This window comes from Ambystoma mexicanum, chromosome 3p (assembly GCF_040938575.1).
Source record: "Ambystoma mexicanum isolate Mex_15411 chromosome 3p, UKY_AmexF1_1, whole genome shotgun sequence".
NCBI lineage: Eukaryota > Metazoa > Chordata > Amphibia > Caudata > Ambystomatidae > Ambystoma > Ambystoma mexicanum.
The window spans coordinates 107115745-107137278 of NC_090925.1; the positions used below are offsets into that span (position 1 = coordinate 107115745).

At 41.2% G+C, this 21534-nt stretch overlaps 1 protein-coding gene across 4 annotated transcripts in view; it reads left to right on the plus strand.

Annotated features, from left to right (window-relative positions):
- Positions 1–21534, plus strand: part of LOC138580132 (zinc finger protein 25-like) — a 340122-nt gene that overhangs the window by 162876 nt on the left and 155712 nt on the right. For all 4 annotated transcript variants that reach the window (XM_069650436.1, XM_069650437.1, XM_069650438.1 and 1 more), the window contains exon 5: positions 1804–1935. In XM_069650436.1, coding sequence (XP_069506537.1) covers positions 1804–1935 — 132 coding nt within the window. The remainder of the gene's footprint in view (positions 1–1803; positions 1936–21534) is intronic.

Genomic DNA, 21534 nt, shown 5'->3' on the forward strand with positions numbered 1-21534 from the left:
ACTCCCTTCCCCTGGCCTGCTGCAATCTCACAGAGGGTTCTCTCCCTAGGAGAATGACTTCTGTCTCCTGGTGTATGTTTGATGTTCCCAAAATGTCCTCTTGAAAACAAATGCCAAGGGACGGGAGTGGATGATTCCTTTCTGCTGGCTGGTAACTCCAGTACTTTGTACAGTCAACTTTGTATACCAGGAGAATGGCTCACTTCTCCGGGTATTGATCGTCACTCTCCGATGCCAGGGGGAATGACTCCCTTCCTTTGGTGCCTCTTCAGCATACTGATTTTCTCATCAGGAGAATGACTCCCTACTCCTGGTGTTTAAGAGTTCTTTTCTCACTTGGGTTTTGCCTTGGCCCTTTTCCACAGAATCAGCTAAGTTCCAAGCCTTATCTCAGGGTCCCAGACCCTTCGCTGGTGGTCAGTGGTTTTATCTCCGCCACTGATACAAGCAAGATTCCCTTGGATGCATTCTTTACTTTGGTTTGGGTTACAGACCATTGGAACACTTGCCCTGGCCTGAAGCTTAGACCGCTTAACTACCCCCACAGCCCACGTCCCTACTGGTTCCTCCTGTGTTTCCTATTACCTTCTGGGACATACTTGCACGTAGCCGGTGTCTCCATGGACAGGGGTCAGTCTCCTTCCCGCTTCCTGCAGCTGTTGGTTTCTTCTCTGCTTCTGCTGTGGTTCTGCGCGTTGAGGCTTCTGCACGGTTCAGGCCCTGCACAGTCCATCTCCTCCTGGAGGTTGTGCCACTGCCTCGCCATTTGCAGCTGACCTCAGTCCTGTCGATGCAGGACCCGTCACTGACTCTCTCAGCTTCCTGCCAGTGTCCTCTGCAGAAACCTTCCCTCGGGTCCACCATGTACTTTGAAACTTCCGGGTTCTTTGACCAGGGAGGAAGGCGAAGACCTTGAGTCCTTCTTTGCTTTCCTTCTTTTTGGGTCTTCCTCCGCTCCAGCATAATGTCAACACCTGTTGTCAATGGCTCATTGGTATTTCTCATGCCTCATGTGAGCCACCTCATCTCAGTACCAGGAAAGTCAGTAATCCTAATGCTTTTTATGTTCTTTGTCGTCCTAGTACTTTCTATCTTAGTTGTGATCCTGGTCTCACAGAAATACATTGGTTTCCTATAAATATAGTAGTTGGCAATTTAGGGGGAGCCTAAGGCATGTGCGGGAGTGATGTACCCAACGTGATCGTCCCCAGAGTGGGAGTCCCTCCCCATGAAGTCCTCCTGCATTATACCACCCCTAGGGGGACTATTGGGTAGCGGCCGCACCGCCCCATGCTTCATGGGAAAGGGCCCCCCCCCTTGGGGAGCAGTGAATTGTAATAGTATATACTAGGCATCTTGAAAACACAATACAGCAGTGAAGATAAACACTGTTTTCTTAAATGGAGCAAGACATCGCAGGTTTGAGTGGTGTCTAGCATTTCTGGTATAACTATGTAACCATAACATTATGGACTTGGAGTTTATTAGGAATAATGCAAGATGTTGCTTGTCAAAATAAAACATGCTTAAGAGTATAATGTGTCTCTACATGGAAGTTCTTGGGATTATGTGTTCGTGGTCTGGAAATAGCAGCCTTATTGGGGAAATAGCCAGGTTTGAATGGCTTTTGTGGAGGGAGGTAGTCATTGATGTGTTATGGAGGTGGAGGCTCAAGTTATTTATCAACAAGACAGTCTTCCATTAGGATTATTGCAGTTACAGAGGAAGGACAGAGGTGTGCAAAAAGTGAAAATCATTTCACACAAGAGTGTAAAGTACAAATTCTATTTTTTTTTTCAACAGGTGGCACAGTCTCCAATTCTAAAGTGTTACTCAATAGAAAGCGAGAGGCCAATCTCTGCATGAAGAATCGTCGGCACCCATGCAGAAAGCAGAGCAACGATGGCCTCAATAGGGGCAAAGAACTGGTTGAAGGTTGGTGCTGTTTCTATTGTACTTTTTTTGATGATATCAGGTGGTATCCCTGGAGCCTTTAAAAAATCGAACATTGTTTGCAGTAGACTAATACAATTTACATTCAAATAACTAATTTCCGAAGGTGCTTAAAATTTAGGATGTCTGTGCCCTATTTTCCGGTCTGGAAGAGGCCCAGGTTGCAGAGGCCTACTGGGAAATCTCGAGAGGTCCCTCTAAGCCATCCCACCCTTGGCAAAAGAGGCCCTGGGTGCAGAGGCCTTCCAGGAAATCTTGCAAGTTTCTTGTAGGCCAGTCCACCCCTGGTCTGGATTCCTCATTGCCTTATATTACACGGGCGAGTACCGGTTTGAGTACTGCTTACCCGCACTGCCTGCTGCTTTTGCTCCTGCTCCTGTGCTGGACTTTGGTACTGGACGTTATTCTACCTGAAGGTGAAGCGACAAACTTTATCAACGGAAACTTTATTGACACTGCTGCTAACACAGTGAAAGTGACATGGTGTTGTTTGTTTGTTTTTCAGTGTCAGTCATTGCATTGGCGTTTGTGGCGCCAGAATTTTCTGACTGAGCCTTCTCAGCTCCGCCCCCTACTGCGGCGATTGGCTGCTTTGTGAACCTGCTAGCATTACAAATTCAATGTGCACGCGTACAGCGCGCGCGCACACGGGCGAGTACCGGTTTGAGTACCGCTTACCCGCTTTGCCGCGTTGACGGTGGAGGTGGTTTAATCTATACCCCTACTCACGAGTAAGTGCCTATTAAGACTTCAGCTGAAGTGTATCTTGTAAAACAGTTTAGAGTGCATTGTTATATTGCTACTCTGCCGCTCTATTTGGTGAATCCTGTCTATTTGAAATGCTTAAACGTGGTCAGCTTTACTCACTAAAAACCGATATGCCATCAACGGTAAATGTTTGCAATAGCTTTGATGGCAATCAAAATAACTTGAAAAAAAAATGTCTTCTTTTAAGTCTATTGTGTTGACCCCATGCCCCGCGACACCAAGGGGACCCAGTACAACAGTATTTCATCCTACGTGTTTGTCAACCCCTAAACAAGGTGTTCAGTTGAAAGCAAAAGCTCCTCAGCCATCTAAGCCACCTAAGCTAAACAATAACCCTGATTTACCAACACAGCGACCTTTTAGTAGAACTGTGGCTGGTTTAACGGTACCACGAGAACTCTCTGACAACACAATGTTAAATTCGCCTTGCCATATCCTTCCTGTAGTGGTTGACCGAACTATTCAATCAACCATGTCTACTGATTACACTCCAGAAGCCAATGATGACCAAGAGGTTTCTCTTTATGCGAGTCAGTGCGAGTCCCCAATATCGATTCGCAACTCGCAAAACCTCCATCCAAAATCAGAATCTTCGTTATCAGCTCATTCTTTGTCTGCGATTTCATATGTGCATCCTACACCGCGTCGCCTCATGGCACAACCACAAGGTGATCCTGCTGAAACTCAGTCGTTGCTGTTACAAACTACACTGACAGCAATTAATACCACGTTAATGTCCCTGTTTAAACTCTTTGAAGCATTGGATACAAAAATAACAAAACAGCAATCCAAGTTGGATGACTTATTGTTATGGACACAGAAAGTGAAACTGGCTCCTCAGGCTGCTTCACATTTAATTGAGGGTGTGTTGAGTGGCGATCCAACTGGCAATCGGATGGCACCAGACCCAGTCCCCCTAATGCTTACTCTCCATCCGGTGGTGCCCATTATCCCTCATATAATTACATCAAGCCCTACAAAATCGCCTGCACCACCAGCTACCACAAATAAATCGTGGGTGAGTGTGCAAGATTCAATTGTACCTGATCCTATGTAGGATAATGTATTGCCTATATTGAATGACATTGTTTTTTTCTGATAGTATTACTGCAGTTCCTCCTAAATTTAGGAAGATTGTCAAGGCTCCTACCAAAAAAGAAACTAAGAAAATGCCCGTGGCACGAGTGGCAAAAGCGTCCATACACGCCTTTTTTAAAAAGATCACTACGACCTGTCCTGTGGTTCCTGATGCAGTAAAGACTCTCCCAGTCACTTCAGTTAACGTACTAATGAATTCTGTTGAGCAGGTTCCATCTGTTGTTCCCGTGGTCCATGAACCTTTGGATGCCTTGGTGGAGGTGCTTGAAATTGGCCATATTGATAATACCCATGATTCGATCCCGATAAGGACACTGGTCACACCCTCAGACAAACTGTTACCAACACCCAATAATCATGAAATTGAATTGCAAAGGTCTGTTATTCTGAGGGAAATGCGTAAGGCTCTGGACTCTTACATGGAAGAACGAGGTTTGGCCCAGAATGATCAATTAATTAAATCAGCGTCCGACACCCAACCAAAATCAGTTTCTTGGACCTCACCGGTGGTTCAACAAATAACCCCATTGAATCCATCAAATAATGGAGGTCTGAATGCATCTAAACGAGTTCCCTGTCCGACACCAGAAAACCCAAAATACAATTTGGAAAGAAATAACATCCCTTCCAATAATGATGAGCTGAGAAAGGCTAATAGCAAGCAGACTCGTCATTCCATTCCTGCTGCCTCAGCCTGCCACACGTTAATCTTGAAATGCCGTGAAGGTCCCTATCCTAAATTCAACTTAAACAGACAAAGTGTTTTGAATATTTTTAGCGATGTCCTTGAATTAGAGGATTTAACATCACATGACATCGCCCAAGTTGAATATCTCACTGATGACTCTACAGCGATTGTGAGATTATGGATCCCTTCAGGCTTAGTCTTAAACGCCATATGGCTAGCAAAAATGACCCTATTTGATATGGGATTTTTGCTGGCCTAAGACCCGGATCGCATAGCAAAACGTGAGGATGCCCCTTCAGCCCACCAATCCCAAATTTACATGAGTTCCTGTGATGACATGCAGGCTCCTAGGTATTAACCATTAACTTCATTACAGCCTCATGTCATCAAGATAGCCTCCTGGATCTCCCGTGGCCATGTCCACTTACATACATCTTTAAAATCATTAGCAGATTATGCTATAATTGCTCTCCAAGAGACTTGGTATCTGGAACCGCCGACCTGGGACAACTTCTATTGCCTGCGAATATGGGATCTCGTGGTCGGCCTTCGTCAGGTTTAATGGTGGCTGCTAATAAGAAATTGGGATTTAAAATTGAAGCTTGGAGGCATGTTAGTATCTATATGCAACTGGTGAAAATTACTTGTAAAAACTACACAATAGCTCTTATTAATATCTACCGTAACCCGGTTGGGCTATCTGATGTGATTTTTTTTTAGGGCTTAACAGGGCTCATAGACCTCATATCAGTAACAACTGGTATCACAGAAACCTTTATAATGGGCGACCTAAACATGGATTGTATATCCTCTTCTAACAGAAACAAGACGAAGGCCTTTACCACCTGGTACCGTATTATGTCTGATTGTAATATGCGAATGGTAAATGGCTCAGTAGAAAGAGACATACCACTGAATCCCACATGGCAGCGAAACACCAGTCATAGCATTATTGACTATATGTATGTGGAACAATCTATGTTTACTAGCATCCTCTCGTTTGAGATAATCCAGCAGTCTTTAAGTGATCATCACCTTCTCTCACTACAGTTTGCCTGGTCACCTGCTACCTCTCCTAGACAATGGCTTAACCAACATCTAATGGTTAACAACACCAAAAACCGTTTAAAATGGTCACATGGAAACTTAATGAAGTTCACACATGCAATACATAAATCAGATAAGTCACATAAACTGATCGAGTATACTGATTTTCTTGAACCATTTCGGAATACCATTGTACCAAATTCAAATGTAAAAACTCATAAGCATTCGTTTGACCTTGCAATTAAAGTACGCAAGGCTGAATATCGTAAGGAAAAGAGACTAATCCTCATGACAAATAACGCTAATATCAATACTGCATTAAAAACAGCTAAATGCAAATAACTGAATTGGATTTGTGGACGTCGAGCACGGATTTACCAACAAGATGGTGAAGCTATGCTTTCTGCGATTTGGTCTAAAAACTTGGCAGAAATATGGCGTTATCTTAACCATAAGTCAAATCTATCTCAAGCCTATGTACAAACAGGAACTGTAACAGAGGACGTCTGGATATCACATTTCTCTGACTTATACAGAGACCCAGACTTCGACCCTAATGATTATCAGCTTCAATCTTCTACATCTTGGGTTATCCATTGCTCTCACACCCTACTTGAAGAGCTGATCCAAAAGCTAAGCTCATCATGAGCTGCTGTCCCCGATGGCCTCCATAACGCCATCCTGAAAGAAAATCCAAGACTTTTGGCCACAAATCTCAGTGCAATTTTTTTGCAAGTGATGGCCCATCGCAGACTTCCAGCTTCATGGTTAAGCTCTGTAATAGTCCCAATCTATAAGAAGGGTGACCGCTCCGACCCTCGAAATTATCGTCCAATTGCCTTGCTAGACGCCCCAGGTAAACTCTTTGCAAAATTAGTATTGGCAGAATTCAATCAATGGACAGAAACTAGTGGTAAGCGTGATCAGCATCAAACAGGTTTTGTTGCAGGCCTGGGCACCTGTGTCAATCTATTAACTCTCAATGCAATTAAAGCCCTCAGTCAATCTCACAAGCAATCAGTTTACTTTGCGTTTATTGACTTACATGCTGCATTTGATTCCGTATCGCGTCCCTTATTAATGGCGAAATTATTAAGAGACAGTTGCCCACCAGACCTCCTTGATATTATCCATGCGTTTCATGGCGCAACAACGATTCGTGTAAGACTCACTTTGGAGGGTTTGCTGTCTGCTCCAATCAAGACAGCTCGAGGCCTAAAACAAGGCTGTCTACTAGCGGCAGCAATTTTCAATTATTTCATACACGACCTAAGCACTACCTTCCTGCAGATACCCTCCGATGCCCTGGCCTGAAAGGTCATAAAAATACTAAACAGAACTATGCGGACGACATAGTTCTTATTTCAAAAACGCCGAAGGGCCTACAGAATCTTATTGATGCTTTCAACTTGTATTTACATGAGAACTAATTAGTAGTTAACACCAAAAAAAAAACAGATTGTAGTCTACCATGCAAATCGCCTCCATAGGTACAAGCTAAAGTGGTCAATAAATAACATACCATTAGAGATTGTGACAACTTATACCTATTTAGGTACTGACTTTGATGGTTCGATTAAATCATGTAGTCAGGTTGAGCGCATGGAGGCAAAGTTTAATGGCAACTGAAAAAGTAAACACTCTTTCGATAATCGCTGGTTATATGTTATCATCGGACAAGTCCTTTGTAAAACTATGGATTGATTTCTGTTTGGAATCCCTTGCGAGTGCAAACATATCAATAGTTATGTTAATATCTAACCCAGAAAAGTCCAAAAATCTTTTATTTCAGCTGGACTGGATTAAGACCTTAGAAAAATGTCAAAATTACCGCCAACCATGTAAGTTTCGGTTCAGGCCTAAACCGGTAAAAAGCCCAGAGGCTTATCTTCTAAAATTTCCATCTGTAAAATTAAGAGCAGGTCTATTGAGGGCTCGACTTGACCTATGGCCTACTTATCAAGTTCAAGCAAGACGAAACTTGAGTCCTCAAGCACTTATGTCATGTAGATTCTGTAAGGGCCCTAACACGATTGAATCTCTTGAACATCTGGTCTGCTATTGTGCACAACTAACTACCTTAAGATCATTGCACTTCTCAAAAGTGATTGGTATTTTAGCAACTATTGAACAAGATATGCGTTGGTCTTTCTTATTGTGTTCTAACAATTATTCTGCTCAGATAGCATGAATTAATTTCCTATTATCCGTGAATTGGGATATCGCTACATGAGAAGAAGTTGAAATCTCAAGCAGCGTTCAAACAAAACAGTGGTAATTGATTGTTTAGCTATCTACTAGATATATCTAGTTTTATGAATTGTCTAAATGTAAGGTAATGTTAGTTTATTGGTTGTAGATTGTTATCTGTTTACTTTTATAATTTACATTATGTTTGCACTTTTTACGTACATACATGATTTTGTTGATGTTAAAAATAGAAATAATACTTTGGCTGCTTGAGTCTGTACATTTCAAATGAATTTCAAAATGAATTGTCGTTTGTTTTTACCTTAAAATTGTTTGAATTTGCATATTGAAAAGTTGTTTATAACAGCTAAATCAATAAAAAAAAAGATTATTTTGTACATATTAAAAAAGGATGGAGAGTGAAGCAGCGAGTGGGGCGCAGTCTGGCAGTCCCCCGTGTAGCCTGTCTATAATGTCCTTTGGGGGGAGGAGCTGCTGCTTAAAACTTTCTCACTCTCGTGGAGCGAGTCGAGCGTAGTTTGGCAGGCCGGCCAGCCGGACACCGCACAAAGCACCAAGCCTGGAAGAGGTCTGGCTTGACGAGTATACATCGCACAAGAATTTCCACGCAGGGAGAGAGGGTCTAAACACAGCGGCTCTGTACCGCTACGAACTTGATCCCGCAACAGGTGAATAAGGGTAAGATCAACCTGCCTTTATCGACATTGCAGTGCGGGAGTCGGCTGATCTTTCAATCTTTCTCTTACTGACTTGTTAGCTAGGTGTCTGCATGGGAGGGAGCTAATACAATTTTGCTCACGCTTGCCTTTTAGAGATAACAATGAGGAACGTACCATATCCATTACATGTTGCTGGTGTCGGGGTGAACACAAATGTAAAAACCGCTGACATTAACTGTCACAAGCTGAGGAATAAAGCAGGGGTTTTCTTTTTTGCTGCCTAACCTAGAGCGTGTGTGCGCGGTGGGCACGGTGTGAACTAGTGCAGAAACAGCACACATAACATCTGACTGTGACATGGCTTGTGACTAGGGTGACTGCAGGGTACTTGTACCCCTCGAGCCCTGAAACAGTCCCTAAACAGATCACTTTCAGGGACCTCGTTCCAGTGGGTTTTATTTGCACAGGCAACAAGGCAATTACAATGTCTAAAGTCTGCAATGGGAAGCTCAAAATCACACAGAAGGGGCGCCTTGCCCAGCAAGTTCACCAGGAGCGGGAAAATGTATGCGACATGCAGAGCTTGCAGCCAAACACGGATTCCACCCCGGGACAATCAAATAAAGAACCTGATTTGGTCCCTGAGGGGAATGATCCAACCAAACTGAAGCTGATGCCTCCAGAAAAGAGGGGTATATAGTGACACTACACAAGGAAATGGCCCCAGAATTGGAGGCTATTCCTGAAGTCGACGCTTTGCCCAGCTTGTATTCTGAGACCTGTGGAGACAGATACGCCCTCACCGGGGAGACCCAAGAACAGTCTACGGACCGGATAGGCAACGGGGCTCTAACCAAGACCAAGCTTTGATGCTCTTGGACAAAGGAGTTTAATCTTCACCCATAAATCATGTAACCTATGCAACTCCTAACATTACTCAAGATGGGAGTGTGAAAATGGTAACTTTGAATCCCTTTGTGCAACAACAGCGAAGAACAGGGAGACTCGGGGTGAAAAGCATACGCAGGCCTACTGTTTCTCAAGCAACAACCATGAGTCTGCGCTGGATCCGTCATTCGAGAAACTCGGTAATGACATGGAGGGAACAAGGGTACGTACCCACCAAACCACTGAGAAAACTTGCTTGTCAAGAGAACTGTCACCCAAAGAACTGGAAGAAGTTACAACTATGTTCTGACCCCATTTAAACAGCTCATGAATTGAGCACCAGGATCTACAAGAACCCAGTTTAATTCAGGCTGCTCCCCTACACGAAAACTACTATAATCCCAAAAACATAACACTAAGGAGAGATTCCAATGTTATGCCGCAAATGTAAACTCTGGGCCCTTCTTCAGTCTCAGCAGTCCATCTGGTACTGGAATCTCTACTAAGGGTTTACGACAACGTTAAAGACCTGGTTCAAGCAAATGCCGAAAAGTTAAACTCTTTGGACCAAGGCTTAAATAAACTACTTGTGAATAATCAGGAAAATCTGTGCCACTGCAAGACACTGTATGGTGTACGTGAACCCCGGTAATAGAAAAGGAGGGAGAGAACTAGCACCAACCCAAAATGAGAATCAAAAACCAGAGGAGGCACAGGCGGAGAGGACGGTTGAGGAAAACCATCAACAATCCCCTATGAAAAACATGGCTACACCAGATAGCCCCTCACTGCTTGTTGAAATTTGTCTTGGGGAACGGGAAATTCCCTTAGAGGACTCTTGCCTGGCACAGGAAACACACATCATTGATGATTCACCATAAGAAAAGACTGATCTAGAGGGATGGGTAAGAGTGAGTAGACAAAAAAGTAAAGGAAAACCACAAAAGAAAACAAAGACCAAAAACGTGCTAGCTGTGAATGGAACCGAATCGCAGCTAAACCAAAAACCAAGTTGCCTAGGCACCAAAACGGGGGCGGCAAAAAACAACCAAAAATAACGGCATTCGTGGAGAATTCTGAGACATCCAATGCGGTCATCCCTCTGCAAGAACTGGCCAATCTAAGTGCCCTGGTAGAGGACCAGGCACTCCCTCCCGATCATATGCCTACGGTTCCGCCATCAAGGGTGGAAATTATTCAGGGCACAGCGGAAGAGATGGAGGACGTTGCATTACAGAAAGCCGAAACAGACTCTTTTCAGGGTACAATAATGAGCTGGAAGATCAACGCACACATTTGTGTGCCCATTAACATAAATAGAGGCCAAATAATAAAAAAGCTTTCAGGCAATTCCACAATTGAGGGCTCTAAGATCGGAGGATATATTGAGAGTTGGATTCCCCAAAAATTGTGCGCAGCGATCTGTTTGCTGCTATACCTCCAGTTGTATTGCACAACTTGTCTGGAACAATCGAGAGAACCTCAACTCCATTGGCTACCAACTAGGCCAACTAAATACAATAGAGGAAATCGAGATATTTCTGGCTCCTACACAGACCCATCAGGTCTCTGAAAACATAATGACAAGCAAATCAGAGGCGGTGAAAAAGACAGACCTTGAAGAATGGGCTTGGCTGGAGACCGCACTTGAAATGTTTAAAAAATCCAAGGCAAAGCAGTTGTCCGGTCCTGTCTTCTCCGTCTGCGGAAGATGCTGAGACCCACAGATCCCTCAAGAATGTCGAGCCAACAACTGATCAGATATTCAGCTGAAGACTCAACTCTCCCGGGGGAAAGGGGAATTTGGAGAAAATAATAAAAGACAGACGCCAGCTTCTGATCGACCGCAATCTGTCAACCTCCGTTTTATAACCTGGAGGTTAAAGGTTAGGAACTTCCAGTAACATCATTGAATCAATGTAGATGTCTAGAAATTCTTTGTTCTCAACTTAAGTTCATAACACCCTAGAATTGTTCTTATACTCTTTTACGCTAGTACACATTTACCCAACTGACTGTGTTCATGGATTCTTACTTTTGTTGCGCAGCATAAATTCGAGTACACATTTACCCAACTGACTGTGTTCATGGATTCTTAGTTTTGTTGCGCAGCATATATTCGATCTATCAGAACCAGCATTTAAAATAGGTTTCCAGTTCATACATTTAAACAGTTCTGAATTTCTACTCACTCGCCACACTTCTAAACCGATCAATAAAGTTTCCAATCTAATACGTGGCGGCGGCTAGAAAGAATCTTCATTGGACTTTCTCTGCAATACGCATTCTCACAATGTGAACGGGACTCTCTTCTCACATGCGCGTTGAAAAAAATACTGCGCCACTAATAAAAACCTGCGCCGCTGTTAAGTCTTTTCAAGTGTCAACACAACTCCCTGACACATGCGCAGCAGTCTTGAATTATCCACGATAGAATAACTCAAACACTACCACTTGACAAGCTTACTGAAACTCCTAATAACTCCTTTAGAGGCGAACGTTTGAACTAATGCGCTGCCGCTTGCTGAACATTTAGCTGCTTTGAAGAACGTCACTTGAGATTTTTATCATCATCAATTGCACAATTAAATCACATATTAATTTAGCGTTTCTTAGTAATTTGCTGCACAGTTAACATCTGCTTCTCAAACATGGAAGTTAAGCAACCTCAATCTTGAATGTTATCGCAAGAACATAAACAATCTCTTCCCAGCAGATGTAACGATTTGATAATAGCTAAAGTCTTAGTAAACCAGAAAGTCTTATATCTGGAAGTCTTAAAGTTTTATCCTAAATACCTAGCTAACTAAATACCTACAATGAAGTTTCTCAGCTCAAAAAACGCTGTACTCCCACCAAATCATCAGCTGAGCTTGTCCCACGAAGATCGGCACTCTTTAACAGTGAATATTCAAAGTTTTCATAACCAAAACTCTCTCTCAGAAGGTCTTTACGGGAGCCGAGCAAAACAGGACCTTCCACATGAGGAGAACAATGAAAGGCAGTTTAGAATTCTGGTGGAGGTCTGGAGCTCTCAAATCCACCAATCAAGATTCAGCACCACCTCCATCATTTTGACTTGGGAACCTCTCCTTCTGAAGAATAGTAGTTAAGAATAATAAATATTAGAATACATTTTTAACCCTATCACAGCAACCAGATACTCTCCACTCTTTAATCAACACCAGAACTCCTAATGAAGTCAAACACACAAACTTCTCATTCAACCTAATCACCTATTGCTAAAACCCCAGACATGACCTCCTTGTCAGGGTCCGGCTTGACTGAATTCCACAGGAGCTGATGCTGGCCCCACAGACCCTCACCAGGAGTTCACCTCTCAACCCTTAAATATAAGCTGAGCTGAAAACCCCAAGAAAGGGAAAGGGGAATTTGGAGAAAATAACAACGGAGACATTGCAGCCCTGCAACCGTCTGGTAGGCTCTGGTATCTGTGGTAAACAAATACACCTGGTTACTTATATGATAATATAAACTTCTTTTCTAAAATTATTCTAAATAAAATCTGAACTCTTTACCTCTTAAACCTCAGTAAAAGACTTAGAGGCTAATAATCTGTGTGGAATATCTTGTAAATAATATCTTGTGTAGTGCATATAGTTCAAGCCACTCAAGTCTCTTTAGAATCCAAAAGTGATGGCCCTTGCAAACACCTTTCAGAACTAGATATTCTTCTTGCTTCAAAGTTCTTTTAACTCTATGTAGTTTTTAATGCTTTTATAAAATGCAGTCTTTCTCTGAAGTATTGAATTCCATTTGCATACATTTCATTAAATAAATATTCTTTAACTTTCTGGAAAGCTGCTTTCCTTCTGCGTGTGAATAGTTTTCTTATTTACACAAAGAACGTATAGTTTCTTCCTTGATAAGCGTGTGCGTTAAACACGTGAAATCAGAAGACGTGAAGAATCGTCCTTGCGTTTAAAATACACACGCGATTCTTTACCAAACCCGCGCGTGTGAAAAAATACGTAAACGCGATAAAAATAACACGCGCTAGTTAAAATGGACTCGCGCTCTATCGCTACCGAACTCACACGGAGAAACAAAACGTAATTCACGTAAAATAGTTCACGCGTTAAAAACAACTCGCGCTTAATCAAAATGGACTCGCGCTCTATCGCAAACCAACACGCGCTTTCCCATGAAACGTCTTTCGCTTTAAAAATGTACACGCGCTAAAATTCACTCGCGCAATTCATTTGGGCACGCGCTCTATCGCAAACCAACACGTGCTTTCTCATGAAACGTCTTTCACGTTAAAAATGTACATGCGCTAAAATTCACTCGCGCAATTCATTTGGGCACACGCTCTATCGCTCTGAATACCCGCGCGCTCTCAAAAAACACGTAAACGACGACTTGCGAGCTCGCGCACACATTAAACAGTCTTGAAGAACATTACACGCAGTTAATTAACCTATGCACAATCTTCAAGCTTGTCTTCCTTATAATAACTTTAACTGTAAATGTCTCTTTTCTCAAATAATTTTGAAACTTGTTAACTCTTTAAGTTTTCTTATAAATGAAAATGAAAGTTCACTGTGACAATCTTAAAATCTTTAAAAGAACGATCCCGCCTGATGTCTTCTTGTTCAAACTGGATCAGCTAACGATATTCTTACTTCTTTGGTAGATTCTCTGAGCTCTGAAAAGGCCTTACTTAAGGAGCTTAACTAATGTACAACCAGCCACTGAATTTCTATGGATGAAAGGCAGTTTAGCATCTTGCTCACCTCCCAAGAATCAAACCGATTGTCCTTTCCACCAATCAGGCAAACCAAACATATCATTGTTCCTTTAACCAATCAGACTAATTTTCTTTCGCTCCATCTTGACTTGGGCAAGCACAATGTTAATTCTATGTACAAACTCTTCCTGTTATTAACCCAGCCAGCTCTGAAAGCACAATGTTAATCCTGTTACTCTTCCTGTTACTAACCCAGCCGTCCTGACAGTACCCCCCTCTTCAAAGCCCTGTCCCAGGGCCTGGCTTAGCAGGGAACCTTTTGTGAAACTGTTTTATCAATTGAGGGGCATGTACATCTGTTTGATCCTCCCAAGACCTTTCCTCAGGACCGTATCCCTTCCAGTCAATAAGATACTGCAAGGTACCTCTAGCAATCCTGGAATCTAAGATTTTCTTAACTTCAAACTCTTCGTCATTTTCCTCTGTGTAAACTGCTGGTGGTGGTTTTCCCAATCTAGTTCCTGACACACAAGGTTTCACTAAGCTGACATGAAATGTAGGGTGACTTTTGATACTTGCGGGTAATTTCAGTTTGATTGCTACGGGATTTATTATTCTTTCTATTTCAAATGGACCAATAAATCTCGGACTAAATTTAGTTCTTCCCTTTAAATGTAGGTTTTTTGTGGAAAACCAAACTTTTTGACCCACCTGATAATGTGGTGCTTTTCGACGTTTCCTATCAGCAAATGTCTTAAATCGTAACTTACTTTTCTCCAAAGTTTCTTTTAGCTTTCACTAAATCATTTCTAATACAAGTCAATCGTTGCTCAACCTCTGGATTGGAATACTCAGATGGCAACACTTGTTTCAAAAATCGTGGGTGGAAACCATAATTGCTAAAAAATGGAGAATACTTAGTAGAATCCTTGACAGAATTGTTATAACTAAACTCTGCTAGCCAAAGAAGATCTACCCAACTTCCTCTTTCTTGCCAAAAAGCTCTAATATATTTTTCCAACTCCTGATTTACTCGCTCTGTTTGGCCGTTGGTTTGTGGATGATAACCTGAAGAAAGCTTTACCTCAATTCCCAACTCTGTACAGAAGGCTCGCCAAAACTTAGAAATGAACTGAGACCCTCGATCTGATACAATTTGTGTTGGTAGACCATGCAATCGTACCACTTCTTGCAAAAACTTTTTGCCAGATTCCTTGCAGAAGCCTCTCCTTTCATGGGAATGAAATGCCCAGCTTTAGTTAGTAAATCCACAACTACTAATACTGTAGTGTAACTTTGATCTTTAGGAAGATCTACAATATAATCCATAGAGATTGTAAACCAAGGACTAGGGGGTACTGGTAACGGATTTAATAACCCAGATGGTTTTCCTCTTCCTGACTTTACTCGAGCACAGACTTCACATGTTTTCACATAGTCTTCAATATCCTTTTTCATTTCTTTACACCAAAACTTCCTTTCAACCAGTTCAATAGTCTTACGAATTCCAGGGTGACCCACCAACTTGGATTCATGACATTCTTGCATAATTTCCTTTTGCAGTTCCTTACTTGGAAGGTAAATTTTAGAATGGACACATGGAAATCCTTCAATTAAATGTCTTCCAGAATCCTCCGCTAACCAAGATTGAATCGCCTCTTCTGGTAATTCTTTTTGAATCTTTTTAAGAAGCAGATTCTCTTCCTTTGTAGTACTTAGAATAAATATATCTTCTGCAATCACTGGTTCTGGTAATAATTGATTTTCAACTCCTCCCGAAGATCCTTGTCGCGATAAAGCATCCGCTTTACCGTTTAACCGCCCAGGCTTGAATGTTATCACAAAATCGTATTCTGAAAAGAAGAGTGACCACCTAAGTTGTCGTGGTGATAGTGTTCGAGCTGATTTCAAAAACAGAAGATTTCTATGATCGGTTAAAACGGTTACTGTGAATCTTGCTCCTAACAGATAATGCCTCCATTCCTGAAATGCCCTCTTGATTGCCAGGAGTTCTCTGTCAGTAATCGTGTAGTTAACTTCTGCTGGAAGCAATTTCTTAGATAGATAGGCCACAGGATGCAACTGTCCAGTCTCAGGATGCCGTTGAGAAAGCACTGCTCCAATTGCAACATTAGAAGCATCTGCCTCCACAAAAAATGGTTGTGAAGGATCTGGGTGTAATAAGATCGGTCCAGATGTAAAACATTTCTTCAATGTTTTGAAAGCTTGATCCGCTTCATCTTTCCATTCAAATTTCATTCCTTTCTTCAATAATTTGGTGATAGGAGCAACAGTTTGAGAGAAATTTTTAATGAATCTCCTGTAAAAGTTTGCAAAGGCCAGGAAGCTTTGGATATCTTTAACACAAGTTGGAGTTGGCCACTGTTCAACTGCTTTAATTTTCTTCATATCCATTTCCAAACCTTTGGGAGAAATCATAAAACCTAAAAATTCCACTTCCATGGTATGAAATTGGCTCTTTTCTAACTTAGCAAATAGTTTATTCTCCCTTAGTCGCTGTAACACTTTCTTTACATGTTCTTCATGTTGCGGTAGATCCTTAGAGTAAATAAGAATGTCATCTATGTATACTACTACAAAGATGTCAATAAAATCTCTCAATACCTCATTTATAAAAAATTGAAAGGCCGCGGGAGCAATACCTCATTTATAAAAAATTGAAAGGCCGCGGAAGCGTTACACAATCCGAATGGCATTACTTCATATTCGAAAAGACCAGATTTTGTTCTAAATGCTGTTTTCCATTCATCACCTTGACGTACCCGCACCAAATGATATGCACCACGAAGATCTAGTTTGGTAAATACTGAGGCTCCTTGAATCTGGTCTAACATTACTGATATTAAGGGCAGAGGATATCTGTTTTTAATTGTTATCTTATTCAATGCCCTATAATCTATGCATGTTCGTAAAGTGCCTTCCTTTTTGGGAACAAAAAATAGTGGAGAAGCTGCTGGCGATTGAGAGTGCCTGATGAACCCCTTATTCAAATTTTCTTGGATGTAATCTTTCAAATGTTGATTCTCTTTTTCTGTTAAGGCATAGATGCGACTGCAAGGAATGTGGGCCCCTGATTCTAAATCAATTTTACAGTCATACTCTCTATGAGGAGGTAATTCATTAGCTTCCTTTTCACTAAATACATCATTGAAATCATGGTAACACTTTGGTAATTCTCCAATTACAGCCCCTATAGAATGTACTATAGTTCCCAAATTCGCCAAACCTTCCACTACTTCTGAACAATTACCACTAGAAACATTTTCCTGCACTACTTCTTTACAACAATTTGTAACACAAAAAGCAGAATCCAATTTCACCACTCTTCTTCCCCAATCAATCTGAGGGTTATGATACGTCAGCCAAGGCATTCCCAAAATTATTTTCAACTGTGGAGTGTCAATTAATTCAAACACAATTTCCTCCCAGTGTCCTCCAATTTCCATTTCCAATGGGATTGTTTCGTGTGTAATTAAACCTGATGTCAGTTGAGACCCATCCACCGCTCTCACATACTCTGGTATATTTTTTATAACGTAAGGCACATTCATATCTTTAACCACATTCCAATCCATGAAGTTACCAGTGGCTCCAGAATCTATTACTACTGGACCGGTTCTCTTTAATTCCTCTTTAATATACAAGGATACATTCAATGTAATATGTGGTACCGCTGCTTGGATTGTATTTGTCACTTGCTGATTTCTGGAGCTGTTAGTAGATGCAGAAGTTTTTGGACACCAAGGGCAATTTCCAACAAAATGTCCTGATTTCCCACAATATAAACATAAATTATTCTGTCTTCGCCTATCCTTCTCCTCCTTAGTTAAAGGACCTCTCACTTTATTTACTCTCTCTGCATTCCCAGTTCTCAATTCTTTATTTACAAATTCTAATCTTCCTTTATCAACTCTAGGTTGCTCAACTCCTCCTCTTCTACGCTCAGCCTTGCGTTCCCCTAATCTATAGTCAATTTGTATGACTAGATTAATTAAATCCTCACATGAAGTGGGTCTATTAACAATTGTAGATAAGGCATCTTTCAATTCCTCCTTCAAGCCTCTATAAAACAAGGAGGATTGTTTCTCTTCTGGCCAATTGCTCTCTAATACTAAAGATCTGAACTGTGTGATGTAAGACACTAAATCTTTGGTTCCCTGTTTTAACTGTTCTCCATCAACTTCTTGAGATAATTGGCGTCTGTCAAACATCTTTTTAAATTCTAACTTGAAGGCTAACAAGTTCTTTAGTATAGGATTCTCTTGACCAACTAATAATACTGACCAAGTTGCCGCCTCACCAGTAAGGTAAGACAGCATAAAAGCTATTTTAGAAGCATCTGTATTAAAAGCTTCAGGTCTACAAAGGAAATGAAGTTCACACTGTGTAAGGAAAATCTGACATTTCTTGGCATCTCCCCCAAAACGCTCTGGAGGTGCTAAGGGGACTGGACCTCTAGGTATATTCAAACTTCCCCTACTTCTTCCCTTAGAACTCGTTCCTTCACCCAAATCCTCTCTAATTAACACTGGTATTTCTCTACTAGGATCCTCTGAATCTCTTGACTCCAAAGAAATGTCTTCACCCTTACAGGTAACCTTAGAGTTTAACTCTTCAAACTTGACTTGTAATTCCTGGTTTTCTTTTCGCACAGCCCTCATTTCCTCCCTTAACTCTGAAAACATGTCCCTTATGGAACTTGCTAGTGCCTCTTTGGGATCCATATCAGCTCAGGTGGAAAAAATTATCGTGGGCCTTTCATCCTGTCAGGGTCCGGCTTGACTGAATTCCACAGGAGCTGATGCTGGCCCCACAGACCCTCACCAGGAGTTCACCTCTCAACCCTTAAATATAAGCTGAGCTGAAAACCCCAAGAAAGGGAAAGGGGAATTTGGAGAAAATAACAACAGAGACACTGCAGCCCTGCAACCGTCTGGTAGGCTCTGGTATCTGTGGTAAGCAAATACACCTGGTTACTTATATGATAATATAAACTTCTTTTCTAAAATTATTCTTAATAAACTCTGAACTCTTTACCTCTTAAACCTCAGTAAAAGACTTGGAGGCTAATAATCTGTGTGGAATATCTTGTAAATAATATCTTGTGTAGTGCATATAGTTCAAGCCACTCAAGTCTCTTTAGAATCTTAAAGTGATGGCCCTTGCAAACACCTTTCAGAACTAGATATTCTTCTTGCTTCAAAGTTCTTTTAACTATGTAGTTTTTAATGCTTTTATAAAATGCAGTCTTTCTCTGAAGTATTGAATCCATTTGCATAAATTTCATTAAATAAATATTCTTTAACTTTCTGGAAAGATGCTTTCCTTCTGCGTGTGAATTGTTTTCTTATTTACACAAAGAACATATAGTTTCTTCCTTGATAAGCGTGTGCGTTAAACACGTGAAATCAGAAGACGTGAAGAATTGTCCTCGCGTTTAAAATACACACGCGATTCTTTACCAAACCCGCGCGTGTGAAAAAATACGTGAACGCGATAAAAATAACACGCGCTAGTTAAAATGGACTTGCGCTCTATCGCTACCGAACTCGCGCGGAAAAACGAAACGTAATTCACGTAAAATAGTTCACGCGTTAAAAACAACTCGCGCTTAATCAAAATGGACTCGCGCTCTATCGCAAACCAGCACGCGCTTTCCCATGAAACGTCTTTCGCGTTAAAAATGTACACGTGCTAAAATTCACTTGCGCAATTCATTTGGGCACGCGCTCTATTGCTCTGAATACCCACGCGCTCTCAAAAAACACGTAAACGACGACTTGCGTACTCGCGCACACATTAAACAGTCTTGAAGAACATTACACGCAGTTAATTAACTTTAAACTTCTACGCGCAATCTTCAAGCTTGTCTTCCTTATAATAACTTTAACTTAAATGTCTCTTTTCTCAAATCATTTTGAAACTTGTTAACTCTTTAAGTTTTTTTATAAAAGAAAATGAAAGTTCACTGTGACAATCTTAAAATCTTTAAAAGAACGATCCCACCTGATGTCTTCTTGTTCAAACTGGATCAGCTAACGATATTCTTACTTCTTTGGTAGATTCTCTGAGCTCTGAAAAGGCCTTACTTAAGGAGCTTAACTAATGTACAACCAGCCACTGAATTTCTATGGATGAAAGGCAGTTTAGAATCTTGCTCACCTCCCAAGAATCAAACCCATTGTCCTTTCCACCAATCAGGAAAAACAAACATATCATTGTTCCTTTAACCAATCAGACTAAGTTTCTTTCGCTCCATCTTGACTTGGGCAAGCACAATGTTAATTCTATGTACAAACTCTTCCTGTTATTAACCCAGCCAGCTCTGAAAGCACAATGTTAATCCTGTTACTCTTCCTGTTACTAACCAAGCCAGTCCTGACACTCCTCAGGCCCTGACCCCAGGGCCAGGTTTGTTAGGAAACTTTCTGTGAAACCTAGACAACAATCTTTTAGCATGAATATCTGACTCCCACTCCCATGTTCTTTCTTCTGGACCAAATCCTTTCCAATCAATGAGATACTGGATTTTACCCCTCAATTTTCTGGAATCAAGAATTCGTCTAATCTCAAATTCTTCCGAATTGGTTTCTAACGCAATTGGTTTGTTAACAGGTTTCATTCTAATTCCTTTTATCACAGGTATTAGTAAACTCACATGAAAAACAGGATGAATTTTTAAATTTGGAGTCAATTTGAGTTTTACAGAAACAGGTCCTACTACCTCCTCAATCTCAAAAGGACCTGCAAATCTCTTATAATTTGCCTTACTGTTTTGCAACATTTCTCTTGCTCGAGACCACCCCTCTTTAATTATTTTAACTATATTCTCCACTGCTGGACAAATTTCATTCTCATTACTATCTTCACAGAGAAAATGTGGGTTATACCTTCTTCCACACACAAAAGGAGACATAGAAGTGGAACTTTTAACTGAATTATTATATGCAAACTCTGCCGTCCACAGTAAATCAATCCGCTCAACTTCACCATCAATAAAGCATCTTAAATATTTTTCCACATCCTGATTGATCCTTTCAACTTGCCCATTGGCTTCTGGGTGATATCCTGATGTTAACTTAATTTCCAACCCTACTCTTTTACAAAACTCTCTCCAAAATTTCAAGACAACTTGTGATCCTCTGTCTGAGATAACTTGGTTAGGAACACCATGTAATCTTACTATTTCTTGAACACATTTTTTAGCTAGATGTTCAGCTGATACTACCCGTTTCATGGGAATGAAATGACTTTCCTTAGAAAAACAATCAACCACAACCAAAATGGTTGAGTAACCTCTATCATAAGGTAAGTCAACGATAAAATCTATGGAGATGGTATGCCAAGGCCGAGGAGGAATTGGTAAAGGTTCTAGCAAACCTGCAGGCTTCCCAGTCTCACTTTTAGCCTTAGCACAAACTTCACAAGTTTTCACGTAATTTAAAACATCCTCCTTAACTTTTTCCCCACCAAAAGTGACGAAGAACCAA